Here is a 24,436-nt window from a genome sequence, read left to right on the forward strand (position 1 = left end):
TGAGGTGCCCTTTACCAAGCAGATGTGCTCTGGGGAGAAGGGTTCTTGTTTACCTCACATGTTGCTCTAACAACTGTGCCTTTAAAGTAAAGTGAATGTTTAACTTTAAGAGAAAAACCCGTGTACCATTAAGATAAAACTCTTAGGAAAGAAACAACTGCTGTGATTCATCCAAGAGACATTTGAACTAAACTCTGAAGGGTTTCTGGCCATCCGACTTCTGGGAATGACCCGCAGCTGGCCTGTGGGAAATAATCTCGTTTTCTGCTTCCTAACGGCCAGAATTCCATGGGTCACTCACTTAAACTGTGCTCCTCTGGGCAGAACATGGTTCTAGGACAACAGTCAGTGTGGGCTTGTCGGGTGTGGCCCCAAAGGAGCCCGTGCCCCATGTCCCCCTCTCGAGCCCGCAGCTGACCTGTGCTCTTGTCAAGGAAGTCCATGGACTCCTCACTGGCGCTGAAGTGGCTGGAGGTGGCTTTCTTCTCTGGGTCCTGCTCCACGTCGGAGCCGGTGTGCACAGAGGAGTTTGTGCTCATGGGGGACCTCGGCATATCCGACAAGGAGATCCTGCGACCAGCACCCCCACTCAGCATGGGCTTGCTCATCAGGATCTTGGGGGAGGCCGTCATGTCAAAGTTGAGCTTGACCTTCTCCTGCTTGTCTACCTTGGCAGCCCCGGCACTGGGGTTGGTGGGGTCAAGCAGCATTTGGTACTGGCTGTTGGGTGTGTAGGGTGTCCTGAATGGAGAGTAATTAAAAACCCCAAACTTCCTGCGGATGTTCTCCACATAAACTTCCATCTCTTGCATTGCACTATTGAAGATGCTTTTAGTCTTTTTCACAGAAAAAGGAATTTCTTTAGACATGAGGTAGCAGTTATTGATTGGAACCCAAGCCCTAGGGGTGCAAAAGAGAGAGTATTTGTCAATTTCAGCCATATCTAAGATTCTCTTTTTTTTTTTAAGCTTCAAAAAATGGACTGTACTAAGAACACTTAACCCAAGTTCTCACTTAACAAATGTCTAAGTGTACGACATATTATCTCCCCAGCCCCGGCAACCACCATTCCACCTGATTATGAATTTAGACTGCTTCTGATGCTCCAAATACATGGAATCCTACAGTATTTTTCCTTCTATGATGTGCTTATTTCATTCAGCACAATGTCCGCAAGGTTTTGCAGTGTTGTCACATACAACAAAACGTTCTCCCTTTTCAGGGCTGAGCAGTACTCCATGTCATGCGCACACATTTCCTTATCCATTCATGTGTCTGTGGACATTTAGAATGTTTCCAGGATTTTCTCCTTAATGTAAACCAAATTAGTCTAGTATGTCTGCTAAGATTCTAAATACCTATCCCGTTCTTTAAAATGACTTGGATTGAAGGGGGAAATAAAAGATCCATTGAATAGTCAGTCACATTCTGTCATAAAGGACAGAATATAAACAAACTTGGCTAAAATATTAAGACATTCAATAGACTTAGTGCTTTTAACGCAATAAAGAAAAAATATAGTAAAACTCTTTGGCTTTGGTTTAGTAGAATGAGAAAACCTCCCAGACTACACCTCTGAAAGAGAATTCATTCCCAAATCTCACTCTTCTGCACTGAGGCAAAAGAGCTTTTTTTTTTCTTTTAAAATTAGGATTTGGGCCTCCCCTGGTGGCGCGGACGGTTAAGCACCGCGCTGTGAAGCTGTCAGCAGCCTCTGTAATGTTGGCTCAATCCCGGCCGGCAGGCGAGGGTCCTACATGGCGCAGCAGACCTCTCCTGTCGCGCCCGCTGCTCCCCTCAGCAGTGTATTTCATCAGTCTGTCTGTTCTGTTCCCCGCTCTGTCTCTGGTGAATCCTCTCACTCTCCCACGCATCTGGCCTGTACCCCAGTTCTTGTATAAATAAATAAATCAATCTTTAAAATTAGGATTTGGGCATCCCTAGTGGCGCAGGCAGTTGAGGGTGGGTGGGGGAAATGCTTGTCCCATGTACCAAGGATGCACAGATCCTGAGAATCTGCTTTCAGTAGATTCTGTCCGCAGCCTCTGCAGCGCGAGTTTGATCCCGGCTGGCCGGTGAGATACCCACATGGCATGGCAGACCTCTCCAGTCTCGCCTGCTGCTTCCCTCAGCAGTGTATTTCAGTCGGTCTGCCTATTCTGTTCCCTGATCTGTCTCTGGTGAATCCTCTCACCCTCCCGCACATCTGTGCGTCAGGACCTGTGACCAGGTTCTTGTATGCATGAATAAATAAATCTTTTTTTAAAAAATAAAATAAAATTAGGATTCTCCACAGGACTAAAGGGAACGTTGGGGAAGTGATAACCCTAAAAGCTATGTATTGTTTCAAGTGTGAGAGCAAAGTGCATGGCCCAAGGGGCTCTGGTGGAGGAGGCCAAGTACCTTGGTGGCAGGGGTGACATGGTGCCAATCATCTGAAGAGAAAAGATTCTCTCTTCTGCAGTGTTGTAAACCAATGCTACCTCAGTCAATAAATAAGTGCCCAAAATTTTTTTCTAAACTTCTACCAAGAGCACTTAACAATCATACCTGCTGTATAAGAGGCACTCAATGAATGCCAGCTCTTTTGTAGTTCCACAGACATTTGATAATATTTTAATAAAGTATTTTCTGTATTTTCATATAACACTGTTTGTGTGTGTGTGTCTCAGAAATAAAACCGAAGGACGCAAAATCTTGTAGCAGACAGAAAGTACATGCTGAGACCGCTTGAAACATGCCCTTCATCTGTGCAAGGGCCTCCCCAGGCTCTCTCCAGCATTTACAGACTTTCCCGGAAACATAAAATGGTCCAGGACATTCCCTAATCTGCTGGCTGACCCACTGCGCTCACACCTGGTCCAGACTGATGTTTGAGCTCTACAGCCCCAAGCGAGCTCCCTGAGGAAGGGGCGGAGGACCCTGGATAGGCTGTCGGCAAACCCAGCCCACTCAGTGCCATCCAAGGAAGAGAGACTCTGCGAGGGAAACGCCTCTAGGCGAGTCCCCCACTGGGACTCCCTGTCCCATCCCTGAAACATTCCCTGAACACCTGCCACGTGGACATCCGGGATGTCCATGCAAATGCACAGGCAGCAGCTCAGCATAGTCCCTCTGAGGGGTCAGAGGACACTGGGGGGAGGCAGGAGTTAGGATAATCTCAAGGGCATAAGACTGTGCTGCTGGCCTGGCTTCCTTGGCAGTCCCTGCCCAGAACCACCCCAACCTTCAAGCTCAGGGAACAGCCCCCCAGTAACCCAGTCTAGCAAAGCGGAGAGCAGATTCTCAGGATCTGTGCATCCTTGGCACATGGGGCAAGCATTTCCCCCACTCACCCACATCCTAAGTACACCCACACTGTGCTTCACTATTAGAATGAGAACAGCCTAAATCATGGAGAAAGTTAACAACTGGCATGCTCTCAGTAAGACAGACCTAAAGCCAGCTACCGATTCCTCTGGCCCTTCGAAACCCAGACTCCTGGCCACATCCCTGGGATGGGCCCTGGGCCCTTCTCTTCCCACCCCCGCCACCTCACTGTTCAAACCACCAGTGCCCCTGCTCTTTCTGGGCACACTGCCTTGGAGCTTCTCTGCTCTCCTCAGACTTTCCTCAGCACTGCCATTCCCTCTGGCCCGAGGTCATCGTGCACACTTGTTCATCTGTGTGTTCCTCGTCTTCACACTAAGATGCCAGCCTTGACACATGGGGAGACAGTTGTCCACTCCCTCCCGTAGCCCCAGCCTAGCACACACAGGCACCAAAGTCATGTTTCTTTGCATGAATGAATAAATGAATTTTAGGAAGATTTCCAACAGAAGTGGCCAAAATCAAATAAACTGTATTATTTGCTATCGAAACCAGCAGACCATCCCAGTCACCTCCCCACCTGATCTCCTGAAAATGGAATACCAAGACTCCTAATAAAGGATTCTGCAGATTATACTGAAATTCACTCTTTTCTGTGATTTCCAAGATGCCAACTTTTACAAAGAGATGCAATGTTTCAGATGCTGGCATTGTTTAAAAACATAAACAGCATTTTCTGTATATTCTGGGGGGTTGGGGATGATTTTTAAACCCTGTATTTTATATATTCTCCCCGACATAGTCACACACTTTCTCTAATGGCTTGGCTGGGTTCTGAGAAGGGTTTTGCCTCATTTAATCATAATGTAACTTGTTAAAAGGGAACCCAGATATTAACTGCTGCTCATCTCTGCCTACCTGTTGTGCTGGGCACGCAGGGGCTACTCTCTAAAGGGAACTGCAATTAGCTGGAATAATTCACTTCACGGTGAACGGAGGGGAGGGAGGGCTCAGACCTGTCAAAACAGCAACCCCTTCTAATTTCCCATTTTAGCTTCAGAGAAAAGGGAACAGGAGGGAATGACCCAGTACAATGACAGAAGAGTCATTTACTGGCAATCTGGGAAAATACCTCTGATACCTAGGAGCGTTATTGAAAAGTAATTTGCATGGGGGTTTAATTTACATTAGAAAAAAAAGGAAAAAGAACAGCATCAACCAAACCACAAAAGCAAGAGGAAGACACCTTTCTAACAGGTAGAAAAAAAATCCAAATTTGATGAATTATCAGGCTTAACACAGCAAAGGCACCCTCTATCATGGTAGTGTGACAATAAACAAAACAACAGCAACCCCCCTTCTCACATCTGCCTACAGTATCAAAGGTTCAGTTCAAGTGACATGTTCAAAGCTAATTTTTAACTCCCACCTGTCGTGTTGTCCAAAGAAACGGGCATCAACCTGCCCATCTTTATCCCTCAGGGCTTTTGCAGGCCAGAATGGAAACCCCTTCAGTTTTGCCCAGACCAAAGGATGTGGATTGCTCTAGGAAAAGAAAAAAAAAATGCAGGGTTTGGATGCAGTTGACAACAAGAATCACATATGAAGGCTGGTGTGTGTGATGATTAAACAGGGTAAAGGCAGAGGTGAACCAGGCTACACACTGACCAGATTAAAGTAGATGCTCCCCAATAGTGCTCCCTAGAATGTGAGTGAAGCTAGGAATGGGATGAACCCACAAGAAGAAATGGGGGCCTCCCTGGTGGCGCAAGAGGTTAAGCACCACACTATGAAGCAATCCGCAGCCTCTGCAGCACGAGTTCGATTCCCAGCCGGCCAGGAAGCAACCCACGAGGCACAACAGACCTCTCCTATCTCACCCCTGGTCCCCTCAGCAGTGTACTTTGGTCAATCTGCCTGTTCTGTTCCCCACTGTCTCTGGTGAATTCTCTCACCCCCCAGTATCTCTGGCCTGTACCCCAGTTCTTGTATGCATAAATAAAATGAATCTTTTTAAAAACAGAAGAAGAAGAAGAAGAAATGGCTGCTGAGCAGACAACACAAGGCTGGAATCCGGCTGCATCCCATTATCTGGGTGGCTGTGGACAAGAGAGTCCACTTTCTGTACAACACAGAGATGATTCCTGCATGCTGTTAAGTTGGAGGGTCAGCAGTACATTAATCCTGCATATATTATGGGGCAGCAACATCCGCCTTAATTCTGTACTGTGCAGGTGTTCATCTCCAAGGCAGGAAGAAACAATAACAGTGTTTTGATTCTCAACTTTACCTGCTCAATCTTGTCCCCAGTATACCCAAGCCCCACCCCCACCCTCCCAACAGGCCACCCCAACAATGCCCTTCCCTCTGCAGTTCACCAGTCTGGAAAATGCAGACTGGATGAGGAAAGCGAGGGTGATGGTCTACCCCCCAACCCTCCTGAGCATCATGGTTTGGGGAGGCCATGGAGTTAAATCCAGAGAGGCACGTCCATGCCTCTTAGAACAGACCCCGCACGATTAGTCATACCACGCTGGCTTCATGCACATCCCAAGCTCTGCATCAGCCGGACACCCCCTCTCTGATGAGCTCCCCATTGCTCTGCAGGCTGCCGTCTACCCAGGGTAGCAAGCATAGTAAATCACGATGCTCCCTGGCTTACGTTCACTCTCCCGTAATGTCATCAACAAAAAATTACTGAAAAACTTCAGCCAAGGTTTCATCCAATACGCCACCTGCAGAAAGCCGTCCTGGCCAGTCATGTCAAGGCACAGAATTCAGAAACAAAGAAAGGAAATCCAACTTACACAAGGCTCGCAGAACCAGTTATCTCGTTTTTGGCAAGCAGCTAGGTAACACTCTGGACATACTTCAATCTCATTCATCTGTAAAGCAAAAATATGTTAGAACGAGTCACCCCAGGGCCCTCGCATGCGGTGGTCTTCCAGAAACGCACGATGAGCTCAGCAGGTGAGCCCAGAGTGGGATGCGTCCAAGTCCTTGTCACCAGCCCAAGACTTCCACCTCACCCAAGCCTCCATCCTCTCTCCCGGCCCACATGGCCCAGCTTCCACACGTGCTTGCACTGGGGTTCATTCTCACAGACACAGCAGCCAGAGCCACCTCCACACACAGGTCTGATCCTGTCCCTATCCTTAACCATGGTTCTCTTCTCTACTCGGGCAGCTCCACCCCGCAGGGACATCTGACAATGTCCAGAGGCGATTTTGCTCATCACAGTTGGGGGAGTTTGCAATTAGAAATGATGATGATGAATGAGAGAGTCTTGAAAGACAAGAATTCTCCAGCCAAGGCTGAGAAACTAACAAGGAATCTAAAATACCTAATTGGTTCCTTCCAGGCCATCTGTGACCTGATCTCGGCATACCTATGAGTCCCCCAGCCTCTCCCATGCCACACTCCATTCCTATGCGTCTCTAATCACACTCTCTAAAGTGGTTCATTAATACCTCACTGCCCTAGTTTATTTCCATTCACAACAACCTGATCATTCTATGATGTAATGGTCTCCTCCCTCCTGAGCAGTGTCCCCTACAGCCATCACTATCACTTAGAATCAGGGCCTGCAAGCCCCATACTTCATCTGAATGCAGACAACCATCTGCTAGCTCTGAAACTGTAGGAAACGGTGTTCTAAGCCCCTATTTCCTCATCAACAGGATGGGTGCGAGAGCAGCACCTGTCAAACAGGCTCATAAAAATTATATAAGCCTTCAAGTGACATAGTAATCAATATATTTAGCAAAGGTTTAAAGTGGGCTGGTGTCACTCTAAGTATCCTACGGGTATTAACTCACTTATTCCTCACAAACCCCAAGATGAGATTATTAAGCTGCCCCAGGTCTCACCACGGCAAACTGGAAGGACCTGGAATTGAACCAAGCATTGGGCTCAAGCCCACACACTTCACCACGGCCCTGTGAGTTACTAGTAGCTTCTGGTCCTCAAGCTTGTTTCTGTGTCTCTTACATCATGAAAAGTGTCAGATACATAGCAGATGCTCAACAGTTATTTATGATGAAATATATTCATATATGTTTATATTCCACAGATGAGTGAAGCCATCCAATATCTGTCTTTTACTGTTTGATTCATTTCACTCAATATAATCACCTCAAGGTCCATCCATTGTCCTGATGGCAATCATTTCCTCTTCACAGCTATATAATACTCCACTGCGTATATATTACACAATTTCTCATTTGGTATTAACTTATTTTCTGACTTAACAGGTCAATGAATAAATGAGTGAATGAATGAATAAACGAATGAACAGTAGATCATATTTCTACCTTTCACCCACTCAACTTCTGGGCTATTCCAGAAGCACTGATAGGGAAAATAAGTGGTAACATCAGGCCAGGTCAGCCCTGACCTTGGAGTTCACAAAGCAGCCATGTGTGACCAACAAGCTGATTCAGAAATGGCAGGTAAAGATGGGGAGGCGGTGTCAGTAAATTTTACCATCAGGCAGTCTACCCATTAAACGCCTCAGCTTATGATCCCAAATGCAGGGAAAGAGATGAACCCATGGGGGAGAGCAACTAGACATGCCCACAAGAACCTCAAATCACAGTGAACTTATAAATCGTACATCATTTGTCACCAAAGAAATGCAAACCAGGGCCTCCCTGGAGGCCTAAGGGTTAAGTCTCAGTGTTATCAAGCTATCACTGCCACGACCTGAGTTCGATCTCCAGCCAGGCAGCTGACCCATATGGCACAGCAGACCTCTCCTCTCTCGCCCGCTGCTCCCCTCAGCAGTGTGTTTCAGTAGATCCGCCTGTTCTGCTCCCCACTCTGTCTCTGGTGAATCCTCTCACCCTCCACACCTCTGGCTTATACCCTGCACCTCTCTGGCTTTTTTATTTATTTTGCAGACTCTCCTGGAGGGGTAGCTGTAGGGATTCGGGGATTTGCTTATATCTTCTATGCTAAATAAATAAATAAATACTAAAAGGGGGGGGACCTAAATTACAGTGAAATGCCACTGTTTTCACAGATCACCCCAGAGAGAGACACAGACATCCCTCTGGAAAGCACACAGCATACCACACCTCCGCTCCAGGTTGCTGGACCGGGAACTCTCCACCCAGAGCTCTGTCAGGGCTACAGCACTTCTAAAAATTACACTGGGGAAATCATCAGGGCAGCAAGGAAAACTCTTGTTCTCCCTGTTGTTCCATTACAAGGAAAACACGCACGCTAAGAGAAAAATGCAGATTCTAACACTCTCTACGAACACACGTTAGGGACAAATCCTAACTTATCACAAGGCTGCCTTACAAGGCAGCGAGTGAACAAATGAAACGCAGAGACAGGGTGGAGGTTGTTCCACCGTAAGATTGCCACCCCCAGCCTGTCATACCACCACCAGAACCTCAGGGCGCACGAGCCCGCAGGGTCTCTCATCCACACCCTCAAAACTCTCCTGGACACCTGGGCCACTCTCTAAAAACCAGCAGGACCTGTCCCCAAACATCCTCAACAAGGACACCGAAAGGGACCTCACTCAAGGCCACAGACCGTGGGACAAAGGAATTCGGAACACTGTGTAACCACCCTCAGGACTCTTGACTCAAGGCTGGGAACGGAAAGATCATTTCCATCTCCCTGCCTACGTCAGGCTGAGGTGAGGGTGATATGTAACACGCGTTGCTCTTATTTTCCTTAAAGAGAGAGGGGAGCCGCTGTCCACACCACAAACAAATCCCCAAATCCCCACAGCTACCCCTCCAGGAGATTCTGCAAATGCAAACCTGAGCCACCCCCCCGCTCACGCTGGGCACGCGGACACGGGACAAGAGACACACACATACCTCGTGCTCACAGATTTTGATGACCACTTTCGCTATTTGCGTCAATTTGTGATTTCCTAAGGGAATAAAAAAATAGGATTAATCCCACTGGAAACACCGTAATACCTGCCGTTGGGATAGCATTTCCACTCACAACCTTCTGCTTTCCCCCAGGATAAAGCTTTGCAAAGTTAAAAATCTAAAGTTTCTGGCTTGTAACATAATTCAAGTGATGTGACTTTTCCCATGGACAGTGACCAATCTTGGGAATCTCGATGTCGCCTTATCTGCAACTGGCGACTTGTGTGGGGTGTCCTAGCATCCAGGGACTGACACTGCAGTGGGGTTTTTGTCTTCTAAAGGTTCATATTAGTGGCAAGGGGTCTTATTCCATGCGTTGTCCCAGAACCCATCCTTAGAAGGCTCTGGGGGAAGGAAGGCATTGAAATGAGTAGCTCTGGGGCACCCGAGCTTTTGAAAGTCCTTTTTATATTAACTCTTCAATCAGCCTCAACAGGAAGCCAACGCAAAGGTTCCCATTTCATTCATGAGTTAAGTCAAGGCTCACAGGAATGTCTGTGAGACGAGACATTTATCCAGTAAGTTAGGGAACAGGATCTCACTCTAAATCCCTCCCCTTTGCACAAAACCAGAGGCCAAGGATGATCAAAAAGCCATGTTTTCCTCAAACTTTATAGCGTAACTTATTACTCAAAAAGATTTCATATACCCATACAGGCACGCAGGATAACTCGGATATAAGTGGCTCAGAAGTCTGTTAACTCTGTATCCAACAAGCCACTTAAGTGTCCGGTGGCAACAGGTCAGGCAGGAGTTTTCTTGTTCAGAGCTCTCTCCCCACAGCCACTGGCCACCTGCCGTGTCGCCGTTTCCAGCCACCTGACCTCACTCACTTGTTTACATGAGTTTATAGACTTACTCGAATTCCCGACACCTAGTGACACCCTCCCCTTGCCGGAACCCCAGCCCAGCTAGGAGTAAATGACCATCATGTGCTTTGAGCTGACACTCATTTGTGTATCTTCCCTGAAACATTAGCTACCAGTCTCTGCGGGGCCCAGGGCTACACAGGGAGCATCTGCCCATGGAGTTCATATCCCTGTGAGCAACACAAACGAAAACAGCACCAGTCGGACAGTGTGAAGAAGCAAGAGGTGCTACGAGAGCCCCTTGTGTGCTCTGCGTATTGAGGGTCCTCAGAGCACAGAGAACAGAGTCTGAGCACAAGGGGAAGCCATCAAGGCACAGAGAAGAGTGTTCTAAACCCATGAAAAGACAACAAACAAAACCTGATCCATAATATAAAAAACTCCTACATTCAACAATAAAAGAATAATTGAGTTTCTCAATGAGCAAAAGATATAAAGTTACTTTATAAATATATATACACACACAAATGACTAATGTGTACATGAAATGATACTTAGTACCATTAATCATTCTAGAAAGGAAATTAAAACTGCCATGACATATTTCACACCCTCAAGAATGACTAAAATTAAAGACAGCTAATACCAAGTGTTGCCAATGGTGGAGCAATTAAGTCGCTCACATTCACAGCTAGAAGTATAAATGAGACCACTGCTTTGCAAGCAGGCAAAAGTCTTGTAAAGTTAGATGGAAACCTTTCCATGATGCAGCGATATCACTCCTCAGTATGTATCCAAGAGAAAAAGAACTGTATGTCCACACGAGGACTAGTACAAGAATGCCGAGTGGCTTTATTCTACAGTCAAAAGTTGAAAACAAGCCCAATATTCATCAACATCACCAGGGTGAATGGATAAATGGTATTTTGATAAATGAAAAAAAAAATCACGCAACAGGGCCTCCCAGGTGGCACAGTGGGTTGAGCACCGCACTGTGAAGCTGTCCGCAGCCTCTGCAGCACGGGTTCAATTCCCGGCCAGCCAGGGAGAAACGCAGACCTCTCCTTCCTTGCCTGCTGCTCCCCTCAGCAGTGTCTTCGGTCCGTCTGCCTGTTCTGCTCCCCACTCTGTCTCTGGTGAAATCTCTCACCATGTGGCGCCTCTGACTATACCCCAGTTCTTATATAAATAAATAAATCTTTAAAAAAAAATCAGGGCCTCCCCTGGTGGCGCAGTGGTTGAGCGCTGGGTTGCGAAGCTGCCCGCAGCCTCTGCAGTGCTGGTTTGATCCCCGGGTGCCGGTGAGGTCCCACATGGTGCGACAGACCGCTCCCGCTGCTCCCCTCAGCAGTGTATTTCGTCAATCTGCCTGTTCTGTTCCCCGCTCTGACTCTGGTGAATTCTCCCACCCTCCACGCTTCTGACTGTACCCAGTGCTTGTATAAATAAATCTTTTTTTAAAAAATTAAAAATAAATAAATAAATAAAAATTTTTAAAAATCATTCAACAATCAAAAGAAATGAGCCATTGGTACACACGACAGCATGGCTGACCCCAAAATATTCCACTGTATGAAAGTACCAAGACACAAGAATTGAATCTCTTGACACCACTGACAGGCAATTCTATGCAAAACTAATCTATCGTGACAGAAAACAGAACAGTAGTTCCCTTCGAGGAGGTTCGATTTACTGGAAAGGGGCAAATGGGAATATAATAAAGTAATGGAAATATTCCGAGTCTTACCTGAGGTTGTACCTACACATTTATCAAATTTATGGAATGTACATGGAAATTCTAAGCACTATGTTGTAAAATAAGGCTTTTCAAAAGGACAGGGATCAGCATCCTATGGTCACGAGCCACTTTGGATGTCAGCTCACACCTTAAAATGCATGTCATCACCGCCCCCTCTTATCACACATATTAGTTATCTATATGCACGCAGTCTCAGCTACTGCCCTGATGCATGAACCAAGCACCTGATTTTTTGCATGAAAGATGGTAAATGAGCAACACACGCAGCATACGCTCCTCCGTTGGAGTCATCTAAGTCACTCACCCCCGTTATAAATGATGCAGTTATGCAGAATCCACTTTGCATCCGCCAGGAAGGCCTCTGTGCAGCCATACATTTTCTTTTTAGCGTTCTGGGGAGAAAAGCAGGGTGCAAGGTCATTGGGGAGTCTTAACACGCTGCCACCAATAACACCTGTGTCCCCACGTAATTTTCTGAGCAGTCATTTGCCAAATTAATTAATGCTGTTACTCATTTCCAAGATGCTATTGTATTTGAGATATCTAACTAAAAAAATGTCATTAAATTCAGGACACTAACTTGAATTTTCTCGTAATAGCTGTCATTTCTCAAGCAGCTTCTTCTTATGAACCAGGATCCTTTATAGAATTATGTACCTGTTATTCATTGTACAGTCTCAGGACTGAGAACTCAATGGAGCAATTACTATGATCCCCATTTCAGAGACAGGGAAACTGAGGTCTGTTAAGGATTATCAAGAGTTCCCAAGTTATTACTGTATGAAGCTAGGATTCCAACCCCATGTTTTTTGAATACCATGAGGATACACAGAATTTTCTAGAGCTGGATTTACTGCTGGAGTGGGAGTAGGGGAGGGTCATCAATTTCTCCTCATCCATGATTTTTCTTTACCCACATTTTGTTGCCCCCAGTATGAAAATCAACCCCAGAATGGCGGGTACAATCTCAAGTGTTACAAGTGTAATTTTCAGCCTGGAATTTGAGTGTGAGCCTTTTACAAACACCTTTAGGCATTAAAGAAATATCCCTATTGGTAGAATAATTCAAGTTCTAAGAAGCCACATCTTTAATGCTAATCTGGAAGTTTCCCAGACACTTAATTTTCTCTTCTTGCCTCCTGCTGCTCTCATTAGCACCTCCAAAAGAAAGAGGAGTTAAGACTCAATCAAATCACCAATTTTCAGAAGCTGCGGCTTTTTCAGGTTGAAAGTTGGAATCACTAGCAGAAGTAATGTTTGGAGCTAATCAGCGGATTTCAACACTCCGCTGCAATCCTTGGAAGAAAGTTATAGATGAGGTTCACGGATCAAGAGTTCTTCCATCCAAATACAAACGGAGCAGGGAAAATGCAGAGGAACAGCTAACTTGAGATGGCGCACGGGATGTAAGGGAGAACCTTTGGTCATCTCAACAAGCACGGACTACCGTGGAGAGGTTCTGTGATGGAGCCAACCTTTTCCAATGTACAAAGGTCCATGGGATGGAAGATATACTCTGCGTAGTCTGGATGCTGTTCCAATGGAACAGGCTTCTGGAATGCATCTGTCTATAAGAAAAAGAAAGGAGACACACTGACACAATCCGTCACAGCTGCAGGATCCCAGCATGAATGTTAGTGAGCACTTGAAAAAGGAAACCACTTTGCAGACAACACAGAAAGGTTTCCAGGAAGATGGCCTTGAGGATCTCTAAATTGGTTCACCTTCTAATCCTGCCTGGTGATCAATAATCATAGGCTCACTTGTGTGATGGTTTCTTATTTGTTTTATTTTCACTCTATACCCAAATGACAGGTCCTGTCCTCTTGTATTAGGAGTGACAAGAGACATGCTGTCTGTTACCAAGACCTGGATTCGAGGTGAGCTGATCTGCACACTGCAAATGCCCACAATTAAAACTGACAGCAGATGAAACCTTGCCACACCCAGACCTAGCACACCAATACCGTGCTCTTAAATGTCAACAGATACTTTACAGATGGGGACTCCTGGATAGTGAAATGGTGCAGCTCCTTTGAAAATGCAGGCTGGGGGCCTAGAGGTTGAGTCTCAGCACTATCGCCGTTGACAGCCTGAGTTCGATCCCTGGCCAGGGAACTAACCCACATGGCACAGAAGACCTCTCCTGTCTAGCTCGCTGCTCCCCTCAGCAGTTTATTTCAGTAGATCCCCCTGCTCTGCTCCCCACTCTGTCTCTGGTGAATTCTCTCACCCCACCCCCGGCCCCACACACACATACACCACACCTCTAGCTTATACCCAAGTTCTTCTACACAAAAACAAATGAGTGTTTTTTTAAAAAAGAATGAAAAGTCAGACTGCTTTCAACAAAGGGGCTGTGCGTTCAAGGTTTCCTTCTCGGTCATTTACTCAAGCCTCACTGGAACCAGCTCAAAATGCAAGGCCTCGTTTGTTCATGGGTGTTTGTGTTTATCAATAAAAAGATTTTAATTGAATTAAATACCCAATTATACTCCAGCAAGCATGTGAACGGGTCACCACAAGCAGTCACTTGAGTCCTCTTTCACAGAAAAGGGATGTTTGGCCATTTTATTTTTTTTTTTTTAAGATTTATTTATTTATTCATACAAGCACTGGGTACAGTCAGAAGAGTGGGAGGGTGGGAGAATTCACCAGAGCCAGAGTGGGGAGCAGAACAGGCAGACTGATGAAGTACACTGCTGAGGGGAGCAGCGGGCGGCAGGAGAGGTCTGCGCGCCATGTGGGACCCTCACCAGCAGCCAGGGATCGAACCGGCGCTGCAGAGGCTGCAGGCAGCTTCGCAGCCCAGCACGCAACTGCTGCGCCACCAGGAGGCCCCTGTTTGGCCATTTTAAAGTTGAAGAGATGCTTCAACAAAATCAGTAACTTTCTGCCCTGACTGGTTTCATATCAAACAAAGTATGTGAGAAAGCAACGCTTTCTTTGATGTTTCCTTTTGGCTTGTAATTCTTTTGTGTTGACAAGTCTACATGAATCTATTCTTTTTGTAAACAGTCTTCGGCAGATATAATTTAACCTGTGAAAAGCAGGAAGTAATTCTTTGTCACTCAACATGAAAAAGACTCTACAGTAAGACAACTTTTTTTTCTTTTTTTACCAAACTGAGGCTAAAAACTTTGCTTTCATGGACTGAGATTTTTGTGAAGAGACAAACAGATCCCCAATTTAGCAACAACCAATCAGCACGAAGAACTGTTTTCATCATATCCAATTTCAGAGTAGAAACTCAAAACTGAAGTGTGTTGATTTTTTTTTTTTTAAGAAATTAAACCACAGTGGCTATTAAAAGCCCCCAAGGTTCTACCTTCCTGTATTTTCACCTAACTTAGAAAACAAACCTTGAAGAGTTTCACAAAGGTCACCTGCCAACAGATGGTGCAAATCAGAAAGAGACACACCTCCCCCTCCAAATATCTTTAGATTCACCCTTTGGGAAAGTGACAATGTTGATTATATTGTAATAACACAGTGTTTTTAAAAAACAATGTTTTCCTGCCACCTTTTTGAAGACTGTCACCAAAAACTGCAACCAACATACAGCTACAACATGTAAGATGTCTACAACTCTCAGGAGGAAACCAGAGTGTACAGAATTTGCCAGGTACGTGTGGCAACCAGGCTGTCACATCCAGATTTTCCTTCAAAGGCCACAGCTGTACATCAATCTCACTTCAAAAGTGAAGAACAAGCCAAATTCTCACTCTTTATGGGAATCTCCCCGGGTTGAGTTTGACTTGAAGGTCCCATCATCAACCAGAACATGGTTGTCAAGAAGCTGGTTGTACTCAGCTCTCTCACGGAGATAAAGTTTTACTAATTCCCCCGGGAAGGAACACAAAATTCCCCCTTCAAAACCAATCAGAATTTTAAATACCCGCCGACTTCTGACTGTACATTATTTCCCGATTAAACTCTTCTGGGACAGAGTGCTCGGTAGAGAGAAGTATCTTAAGGCCATGACACCTTCGATTTCATTTACAGATATTTGAATTCAAGCAAGATGGTCCAAAGATATGCACAGGTGTCTGAAAAGCTAAGACAATAAGGAATAAGACTGTTAACCCAACAAGATTCACCAAGTCCACAGACACCGAGACCAAAAGGAACTTTCTTCTTACCCCTGGCTGCTTCATTTTCTGAATGGCAAACTTGAGCAGGTAGGACAGCTGTTCAATGGTGAGCATGGTCATGGCTTTGCTCTGGGTCTCGATGCATTCTGCTACTGTGATCTTCTGCAAGCCAAGATCACATAAACATCCAGTTAGGGAAAAAGGCACTGCCAATGTACTCACTTCCCTTCCCTCCTGCCTATCCAATCAGCTAACCCTGAAGTCATCATTCCCACCTAATTGAGATCTGCTGCTTTGTCCGACAAGGACCTCAGTCCACTTGACCAATGGGTACCGGCATCAGTGCAAAATGGAGAAGGCCGTTGATCCACAGACTACATTATCAGCACGAGGTTTGAGCTCAGGAGGATGCCCTACTCTGAGAAGGAAGCAGGGCCCTGAAAACTCGTCATTACTGTGACCTTGGGTTTCAGGAATGGGATGTGAAAGGAAAGGCCACTGATGGTTTCGGGGTGCTCACACCTAACAATGAGTCAGCCCCTTAATTTGAGCTCTTAAGGTTCTGCATTCTGCTACTGTGATCTTTCAGGAAACTGACAAGGCATCAACTCACTGACATCAGCGATGAAAAAGGGACAGCCTTCCCTGTAGAATTAGTCTCCTGCTAATTCTGAAGTCTCTAAACACGACTTTGTTCTCCGTCACCAACGTGTACCCACTCAGGCCATAAATGTCATCGTGTATGGGAAATTCTCCTTAAAGAGACCCAGAGAAATGTCTGAAACCGCATTCTGCTATGCAAATCTGGTGCTATTTCAGGGCTTCAAAATCCTTAGGTAGCAGCAACAACAAAAATAGCCAATTCTGATGATGTCAGGAAACACTCTTCCACCATCTGTGCAGGGAGAGCTGAGAAAAGTTGTCCCCAATTCATTTGGATTTAGTTCCCATTCCTCATATCTCTAGATGCTCCAAAAGGAACTCTTCATGAACCTGTTTGGTCATCGAGGAAAAGGGCATTGTGTGAGTTGCTCCAAGACACACAAATCCAATGGCTGAGCCACCAGAATCCAGCGGATGCATCAACAATTCACCCCCGAGAGACCTGGGGACCTTACAGCTCAGATATCAGACACACAACACCTGTGTTTGCATTCAAGTCCATTTCCAGGTAACTACCCATGGTGAACCCCTCGGCAGCCTGCTCACCTCCTCTCCCTGCACCCCAGGTCCTTGGTCCTGACGGGAATGTCTGGTCCCCACAATACAGACTGAAGGCACCAGATACGCATTTCCAGTCTTTTCTGCACCAGATCCGGAGGCCCTATCCTCACCAATGAGCCCAGGGCGCGTCAGCTGGAGGCTGCAGGCAACGTGCTCGGCTGGACCAAAACAGACACTCTTCTGAGGGAGGCTTTGTGCAGGGAATGAGCTAAATCCACAGGCATCTGATGGACCCATGGAAGAGATGGAAGGTCTACCACTGAAAAACTCTGGCCTGGCCCTGCTGCTGGGTTCTTTCCACACATGTTAATAGCAAATCCCTCGTCTTAGCAACCTTCCCTCAAAAACCATTGTTCAAAACAAAAGCATCCTATGTTTGAGCATCTATCTCATTGCAATATTAAATAAAGAAGCATCGCTCAAGACCAAGGTTCCAATCCACACACTTCACGTGGCACCCGGAGGCCAGCTTCTCCTGAGGACACCGCTGAGCAAGGTGCCCACAAATCCTTCTACAGTAAACCAAACACCACAACCAGCCATGTTTGGCAAGTTTAGGTGCTGAACACCATTAAAATATCATGATCACACTGACCTGACATCTAATTTTTTTCCCTGCACAAAAGCAATGCCATAGATACCATATCACAGAAGTCTGGGAGACGCTCCCCATTTCACGGAGAGAAAGCTTCCTCATTTGACAACGAATGCCAATAAAACTCAGACTCCAAATGAGATTCCATGATTAAATGATTGTGTCGATGACATTCTTACGTCTGAGATTTTGGAAAAATGTCCTTGTTGGGAGTTGCTGGGAACAGAAGCCACGTTAGAACAGCGGGCACCCTTGATCTGCAGTTGAACAAAGAGGATTCAGACTACCAAGAATGAAATGCATGGGCCCCTCCGCCAGGGCATTGGGCTTCTGCAGGTGCTTCCTGGGTCCTGTGCCTGTAGCGCCCTCTGCAGGGAGAGCAGAAGGTCTTCCCCGCGGCTCCCTCTTCACCTTCTCCAGGTCATTCTCAGATCCAAGCAAGGACTCCCATCCACTTCGTTTAAAATGGAAACATCCTACATCCCACACACTCTCTATTCCTCATCTTCGTGTTCCCTGGAATACTCTTCTTCTAACACACTGTAGATGACTTTATTTTGGCTCTTTGTCCTTTTCTTCTGCAAGGAATGTGGCTCACGTCTCTTTTCTATCACTTTGGACTCCCCCTGGCACCTAACGGAGCCCCTGGAGAGACGGGCAGCATGAGAACCTTGGCAACCCCACGGAAGCCACACAGACACTGGTCTTCCCAGGTTGGCCGCTGCTGGAGGTTCAAGAGACTGAGTCCATGAAAATTTCTGAAAAATTCATCCTAAGAAAATCATAGAAGGCTGCAGATCTCAACACGATCCAGACCCGCGAAGAAGCAAAAATAATATTCAGTGCAACTCTTTCCAACAGCTGCAGTGCTGAGGCTGTGCCGATGCTGGTCCAGAAAGAGGCCTCCCAGATCAAGCAGATGGAAGGAGCTGCATCCAGACGATTTGGACAATTAAAAATAAAGGGGAAAGAGAAAGGAGAGGAAACGAGGCAGGTCATGCATTCATCATCAGGAACTAACCTCACATTCAGGACAAAACCAGTCCCCCTCTGGTTCCGATGTCAGTCTCAGACACTTAGCGTGATAAACCCGGGGACAGAGCTCACAGCAAAGGACTTGGCCTTCCCGGTGACAAACCCAGCAGTAGAAATCATTTCGTCCATCCTGCGGTACAACATCAACAGGGTCTGTGGTGAGTGGCTGCTTCATATAGTAAAACGGACCATGTCTTAGTTCTGACTGAAATGTAGGCAAGAAAGACAGGTTTGGTTTCAAAACAAATGTGCATTCTCAAAAGGAAGTTGAACAAATACATCAACACAACACAAGTATAGCATTTCACACATTCATTAAAAAGCCATCTGGGGGCCTCCCTAGTGGCACAAGGGGTTAAGACTTCAACCTATGAACCTATCCGCAGCCTCTGCAGCACGAGTTCAATCCCCAGCCTGCCAGGGAGCTACCCACATGGCGCAGCAGACCTCTCCGGACTCGCCCACTACTCCCCTCAGCAGTGTATTTCTGTCAATCTGCCTGTTCTGTTCTCTACTCTGTCTCTGGTGAATCCTCTCAACCCCCACACCTCTGGTCTTTACCCCAGCTCTTGTATGCATAAATAAATAAATCTTTTTTTAAAAAAGCCATCTTGGGTTACTCGATTAAATACAGAATTTGCAGGTTGTCAGAGATTAAGATTCTTTTTCTTGTGTTTCTTAAGAGGTGCTGGGTTAAAAACTAGCATCTAAGAATTAGCAGGCACCCAAGCAGGGCTGCACAACCACCACCACCCAGATACATGCATTCAAATTTTCACTCTCTCAGCTGCTTGGGCGAGCTCTTAACCTCTCGGTTTCAATTTTCTCATCTGTAAAATGGGGATAAAAACATGTAGCTTTGGCATCCTGGTTGAGATTAAATGCACTGAACACAGTACTGTGACAACAGAGCTCTTAGTGAGGTTAAAAAGCCACCATGCAGAGGGTTCAATGTACAATGTCAACATAAATATGGAAATCTGCCCTGGGATTCTTTCAACAGCAGGCATTTGGATTTGAGCCACCGAAAACGGGTCACCGGTTTTTTTAAGTCTACCCCCAAAGCATAAAGTACTGATGAGCCAACGAGAGCCTCTTGAAGTCATGATTCTTGAATGAGGGTAGGTTCTCATATTTGCGAAGTAGTCTCGTCTCCAGTTTAGGACCAAAGAGAGCAGAAAGACGAGATGGGAGGCCAGTTCACGGCAGCCACCCCTTCCCTCTACTACATCATCAGGAGAAACATGTACCCGATGATTCTGCTCTGAATCCAGCAGCCAACTCTAAACATGTAAAATTACCCATTAGTGAGACTTCTATCAGAGACCACTAAGAAATCCTGTCTGAGAAGAGAAGAGAGCCTGGTAATAAGCACCACAATGACCTGGTAACTGACTATGTGACCTTGAAGGTTACACAATCCAGCAGCCAAAGAGCCAGGGTTAACAGCTTAGCTGCAGCCACAGGACCTACCTATGAATACACCTCATAGTAGAAAAAGTGGTTTTTGTCCTTCAAGAAAACAACAATTTCAGTTGATATTGTGAATGAGGATCTTTTCTATTTTATTTTCTAAAGAGCTAATGTTTGGTACATAGAAAAGCTGTTCGATTTTTAACAGTGACCTCACCTGTAAACAATTCTAATAGCTTATTGATTCAAAAAGTCTTATCACTTCTAAGGAACACGGGTTTTGTCTGTTCATGTCTAATATTTTTACATGACTCTTGTTGTTTTCCTTATTTCAATGGCTAGGTCCCCAGAATAAAGAGAAAGTGGTCAAGACTGCAGGCACCTCGTCTCATTCCTGGTTTTTATGATGAAATTTTAATGTTCTCAAAATGCCCATGACATCTACCCTCCTTAATAAAGAGCCTCACAGATGCTTATTTAGCAGATCTGTGTTAACAATCCTTCCAAGCCTCTCTGCTCTCGTTGCTACTAGGAAAACAGCAAAGATCTACAGGGTGGTTACATAATTCCTGAGCCCAGTCACTGCCCTGTTTCAGTTCAGTGCTGAAGACAGAACTCCACTTGGTTTCCAGGGGATAACTATTGTTATCATATTGTTACTATATTCTTTCCACCTTCCATTTTCAATGCATATTGTTCACACATACCATGCGCATTTTATCCTCACAACCACCCAGAAAGGTGACCAGGGTAGATATTACGATCTTATTTGACAGGTGACAAAGTTATTTAAAAAGACTCATGTGCCTCTCCCTGCCCAGAGCAAGGACTCAAACCTGAGTGTCCCAGCCTTTTCTCTGGCCCCTGTACCCCATATGAAATGACACTAGATGCAGAAGAGAGGCTGATGATTCAGTAACCCCCTCAGAGAACATTCTCTGTAATTCAAAATAACTCTTGCTTAATGCAAAAAAGCTGCAGGGGGAGAATTCTGAAAATCAGGAAGACAAATAGAAACACAATAGAAGGGACCCTGCAAAGTTAGCACAAGCAGAGCCTGGCTTCTCTACCCCAGCACCAGAGACCTTGGGGGCCAGAACATTCTTCACCGGGGGAGTTGTGCTATGCTCTGGGGGATGCACAGCAGTGTCCTTGGCTTGAGACCAGCAGCACCCACCATGCACAGTGACAGCTAAAAGTGTCCCCAGATATTGCCTAATGTCCCCTGCCTGTGACTGAGAACACCAATATAGAGGGTCTGCTCTAGGGAAATGGTGCTTTGAGTTTCTTTGTGATGAGGATTTACACGGGGCTAAGGGAGAAAGGAGAAGGAAGGGTAGGTGATGAAGGAGAAATTCCTACTGAAATTAAACTATGCCTAGCAAAGCAGAACCATTTCTAACCTGACCAGGGTCTTCCAGGATGCTCTGTGGCTTTTGCAAGATACTAGTAAGCCATTTGTCAGAGCCCAACTTCCGTTCAGTAAGTTATTAATAGGACAGGAAGCGTCACTGAGATCTACATGAAACTGGAAGGTTGGAAGACGACAGCCATTCCCCCTCAGCAGCAAGTCCTGCCCACCTACCAGAAGCCAGGTCTTACCACCTCAGAAGCTAGGTTTCCCCATGTCCTGCCCCAGGCCCACCTGGCCCAGGTGGGCGTTCCCGGCAGGATGACAAGGAGCGCTGGGCAGCACCACACTTAGCAGATTTCCTCCTTTTCTTAAGTAGCACTTTGTGCCTGAAAACTAGGAGACTGCTAATCTTGTCTATCGGGTACCTGCCTTATCTGCTGCTTGTAAGTGTTTCCTTTTCCATAAAAATAATCTGATAACAAATACAGAACATTAAAAAAAGTAAAAGCAACTCATTTCAGGTCAAATGAGTTATGGTTTTTCTCCCCCACAGGTACGAGAAGGTGTGTTACCAGCCTGCTAGGAAGGCAACAGGTTGCAACCTGTGTTGTTCCAGGATAATTGCAGGCTCTGAGAGCAAATGGTCTTATTTCCCTGCGTCTTTCACAGGCTGGCTTAACTTGTTCACTCTGGAAGACATTTGTCTACATCAGGGGCCAGCTCACTGTTTCCAAAGGGTTTAGTGAAGATGAAAAATAGTTGAGGCTTTGCAAGCTGTGTGGTAGAGCAAAGGCAACCACAGATACTGTAAGTGAATGAATGAATGTGGTTAGATGTCAATAAAACTTCATTTAAAACTTAGGCCCCAGCTGCATCTGGCTGATAGGCTGCAGTCTGCTGACACCTGGTCTGCATGAAGCAGAGAGAAGGTGTACTGGCTGGGTGTGAGCACAGAGTACTTGCCAGTAGCCAGGGATCACAAATTCAAATGCCTGCAGGGTCACACAAATTCAAATGCCTGCAGGGGTCATACAGGTAACGTACAGGAATAAAGATGGTGCCTGTGCTGATTTTTCATTCTCCTGCCTCAGATAAGAGCTTGAATACTGTAAGATGTATCTCTACTCTAAGGAGTGAAGGGAATGACACCGACATTCAGCCTTCACATTCAGCTGGTGGGACAGCGGGAGGGGTGGAGCTCCTGCCCCCCTAAGGAGGCAGCACTCACTGAGCTGGGTGTCCTGAGCCACACATGCCCAGGCACACACGCACTGCGCTGCCAGAGCTCAGGGAGATGTCAACCCAGCCATTGGCTGGATGGTCTCAACTGTTAGCAACTGACTCTGCCAACAACAAAGGGCTTCTATGAAATGTCCCGGTTTTTAGGGTAAAGCACAAGCCTAAAGAAGTCGATCCTGACCCACCTGTACTCAGAGGAGGGGCCTCCTTTTTTGCCATAGTTGATCAAAGGTACACCTAAGGCCATTTAGTACAAATCTACGAGCAGATTATTTCTCAATCCTTTAATGAGGAAAAAAAGAAAACCTCTAGAACTCTTTGAACTCTAATGTCCCAAGAACTAAAGATTAGAGTGAATATTTTTCAGTGAAGGCCTTAATGTTACTTGGGGCAAGATCCCTCTCACCCCATCTGCTGCAGGGTGTTCAGCAACCTAACCCTCCTGCTCAACAAAATGCCAGGGCCACCTTCCATGCTTAGGGGTTCCTCCCTGCTTGAAACCCCAAGAAGAAAATACCTACATGTTTTTAAGCCTGTCCTCAGGGGTGAAACCACTGGACCAAAAAGCTTTCAAAATTAATTATAAGCCTTAGAATAGGTTTTTTCTCCCCTAAAATTAACTTGTTTAAAAGTTATTCTTAAAAGAAGCCCATATGAAAAATGGGTGTAATGGTTCCCAATCTTAAAATTCGACCCTCAACTTCACTTAGTAATATAAGGTCTCTATCAAAATGGAAAAATACTTGTTTTTGTTTGTGTAAAGCCAAAATGGCTTTCTTTTTGGGACACTGGAACACAGAAATTAAGAGTGAAGAAAATAAGGAGCTGGCAAATCTGGATATATACCAAAAATCTAAAGTACTCAACCACCTAAGAGCTCCAGAGGCAGAAGAAACAAAGCAGGCCGAGTGGTACACTACAGAGAGGAGTGGAGAGTGCAGCAAACTAGAGTAGCCAGGCCTTGCGCCTAAAGAGACAGACGACTCAACTCCCACTGTTGCTGGATTTTTCTGAGATTTTGTTGGATTCAGAAATACAAATTTTTATTTGAAACCTCATGATCTTTAAATGTCAGTGACCAAAAGAAATTATGTTGGTCAAACGGACCTACAATTTGCTTTTCATTCCAGAATTCTAAAAGAAGGAAGAGAGAAAAGAAAATGGGAAAGAGAAGTGCCCAAAGAAAACTTTTTGTAAGGATTAACTTTTCCCTGGAGGGAAAGACTGTGCATGAGGGTGGTTACCCCTATGATGCAACTTTTTATGCTAGAGTGGATTGTGAGGCCACAATTAGGAAGGCCCTCCTCTACATTTCAGGCTATTCTCTTCTGCCAACTCCTGGCCGCTCAGCTCACGGGGGTTTCAGACCTGAAAAAACAAACTATAATCAACCTTACAATGTTCCTTAGTCCAAACCTCTATTTTCCAAGGTCACTGAAGCTCCGATGGGAAAACAACTGACAAGGCCACACAGAGAGTTTCCCCAGTGGGGCTAGAAAGGACCAGGTCCCCAGGCCTGGAACTTTCCCTCCAGTGCCCTGGCTCCCTGAACTTGACTGTCAAAAGTAAAGACTAATTCTTCAGAGCACAACCAACCCTGTGTCCAGTCACCCATGCTGTGCTACTGTCCAGAGACTAAGGGCGTCAGCCCTCAGGAGCTCCCACCCTGTGTCAAACTCTGGGGGGTCGGCAGTCCCCAGACACT

At 45.8% G+C, this 24,436-nt stretch overlaps 1 protein-coding gene across 19 annotated transcripts in view; it reads right to left on the reverse strand.

Moving 5' to 3' along the window:
• ZMYND8 (zinc finger MYND-type containing 8) overlaps positions 1-24,436 on the reverse strand; it is a 109,939-nt gene that overhangs the window by 39,074 nt on the left and 46,429 nt on the right. For 15 of the 19 annotated variants that reach the window (XM_054698062.1, XM_037499838.2, XM_054698076.1 and 12 more), the window contains 8 exons: positions 18,712-18,930; positions 15,920-16,033; positions 13,253-13,345; positions 12,082-12,169; positions 9,150-9,205; positions 6,117-6,194; positions 4,739-4,854; positions 419-900 (listed from right to left, as the gene is read on the reverse strand). In XM_054698062.1, coding sequence (XP_054554037.1) covers positions 419-900; positions 4,739-4,854; positions 6,117-6,194; positions 9,150-9,205; positions 12,082-12,169; positions 13,253-13,345; positions 15,920-16,033; positions 18,712-18,930 — 1,246 coding nt within the window. The remainder of the gene's footprint in view (positions 1-418; positions 901-4,738; positions 4,855-6,116; positions 6,195-9,149; positions 9,206-12,081; positions 12,170-13,252; positions 13,346-15,919; positions 16,034-18,711; positions 18,931-24,436) is intronic. The other 4 variants (XM_054698079.1, XM_054698069.1, XM_054698077.1 and 1 more) reach the window with 1 other exon arrangement.

The sequence above is a fragment of the Talpa occidentalis genome, unplaced genomic scaffold (genome assembly GCF_014898055.3).
Source record: "Talpa occidentalis isolate TD23 unplaced genomic scaffold, MPIMG_talOcc4v2.1 talOcc4.10, whole genome shotgun sequence".
NCBI classification, from domain to species: domain Eukaryota; kingdom Metazoa; phylum Chordata; class Mammalia; order Eulipotyphla; family Talpidae; genus Talpa; species Talpa occidentalis.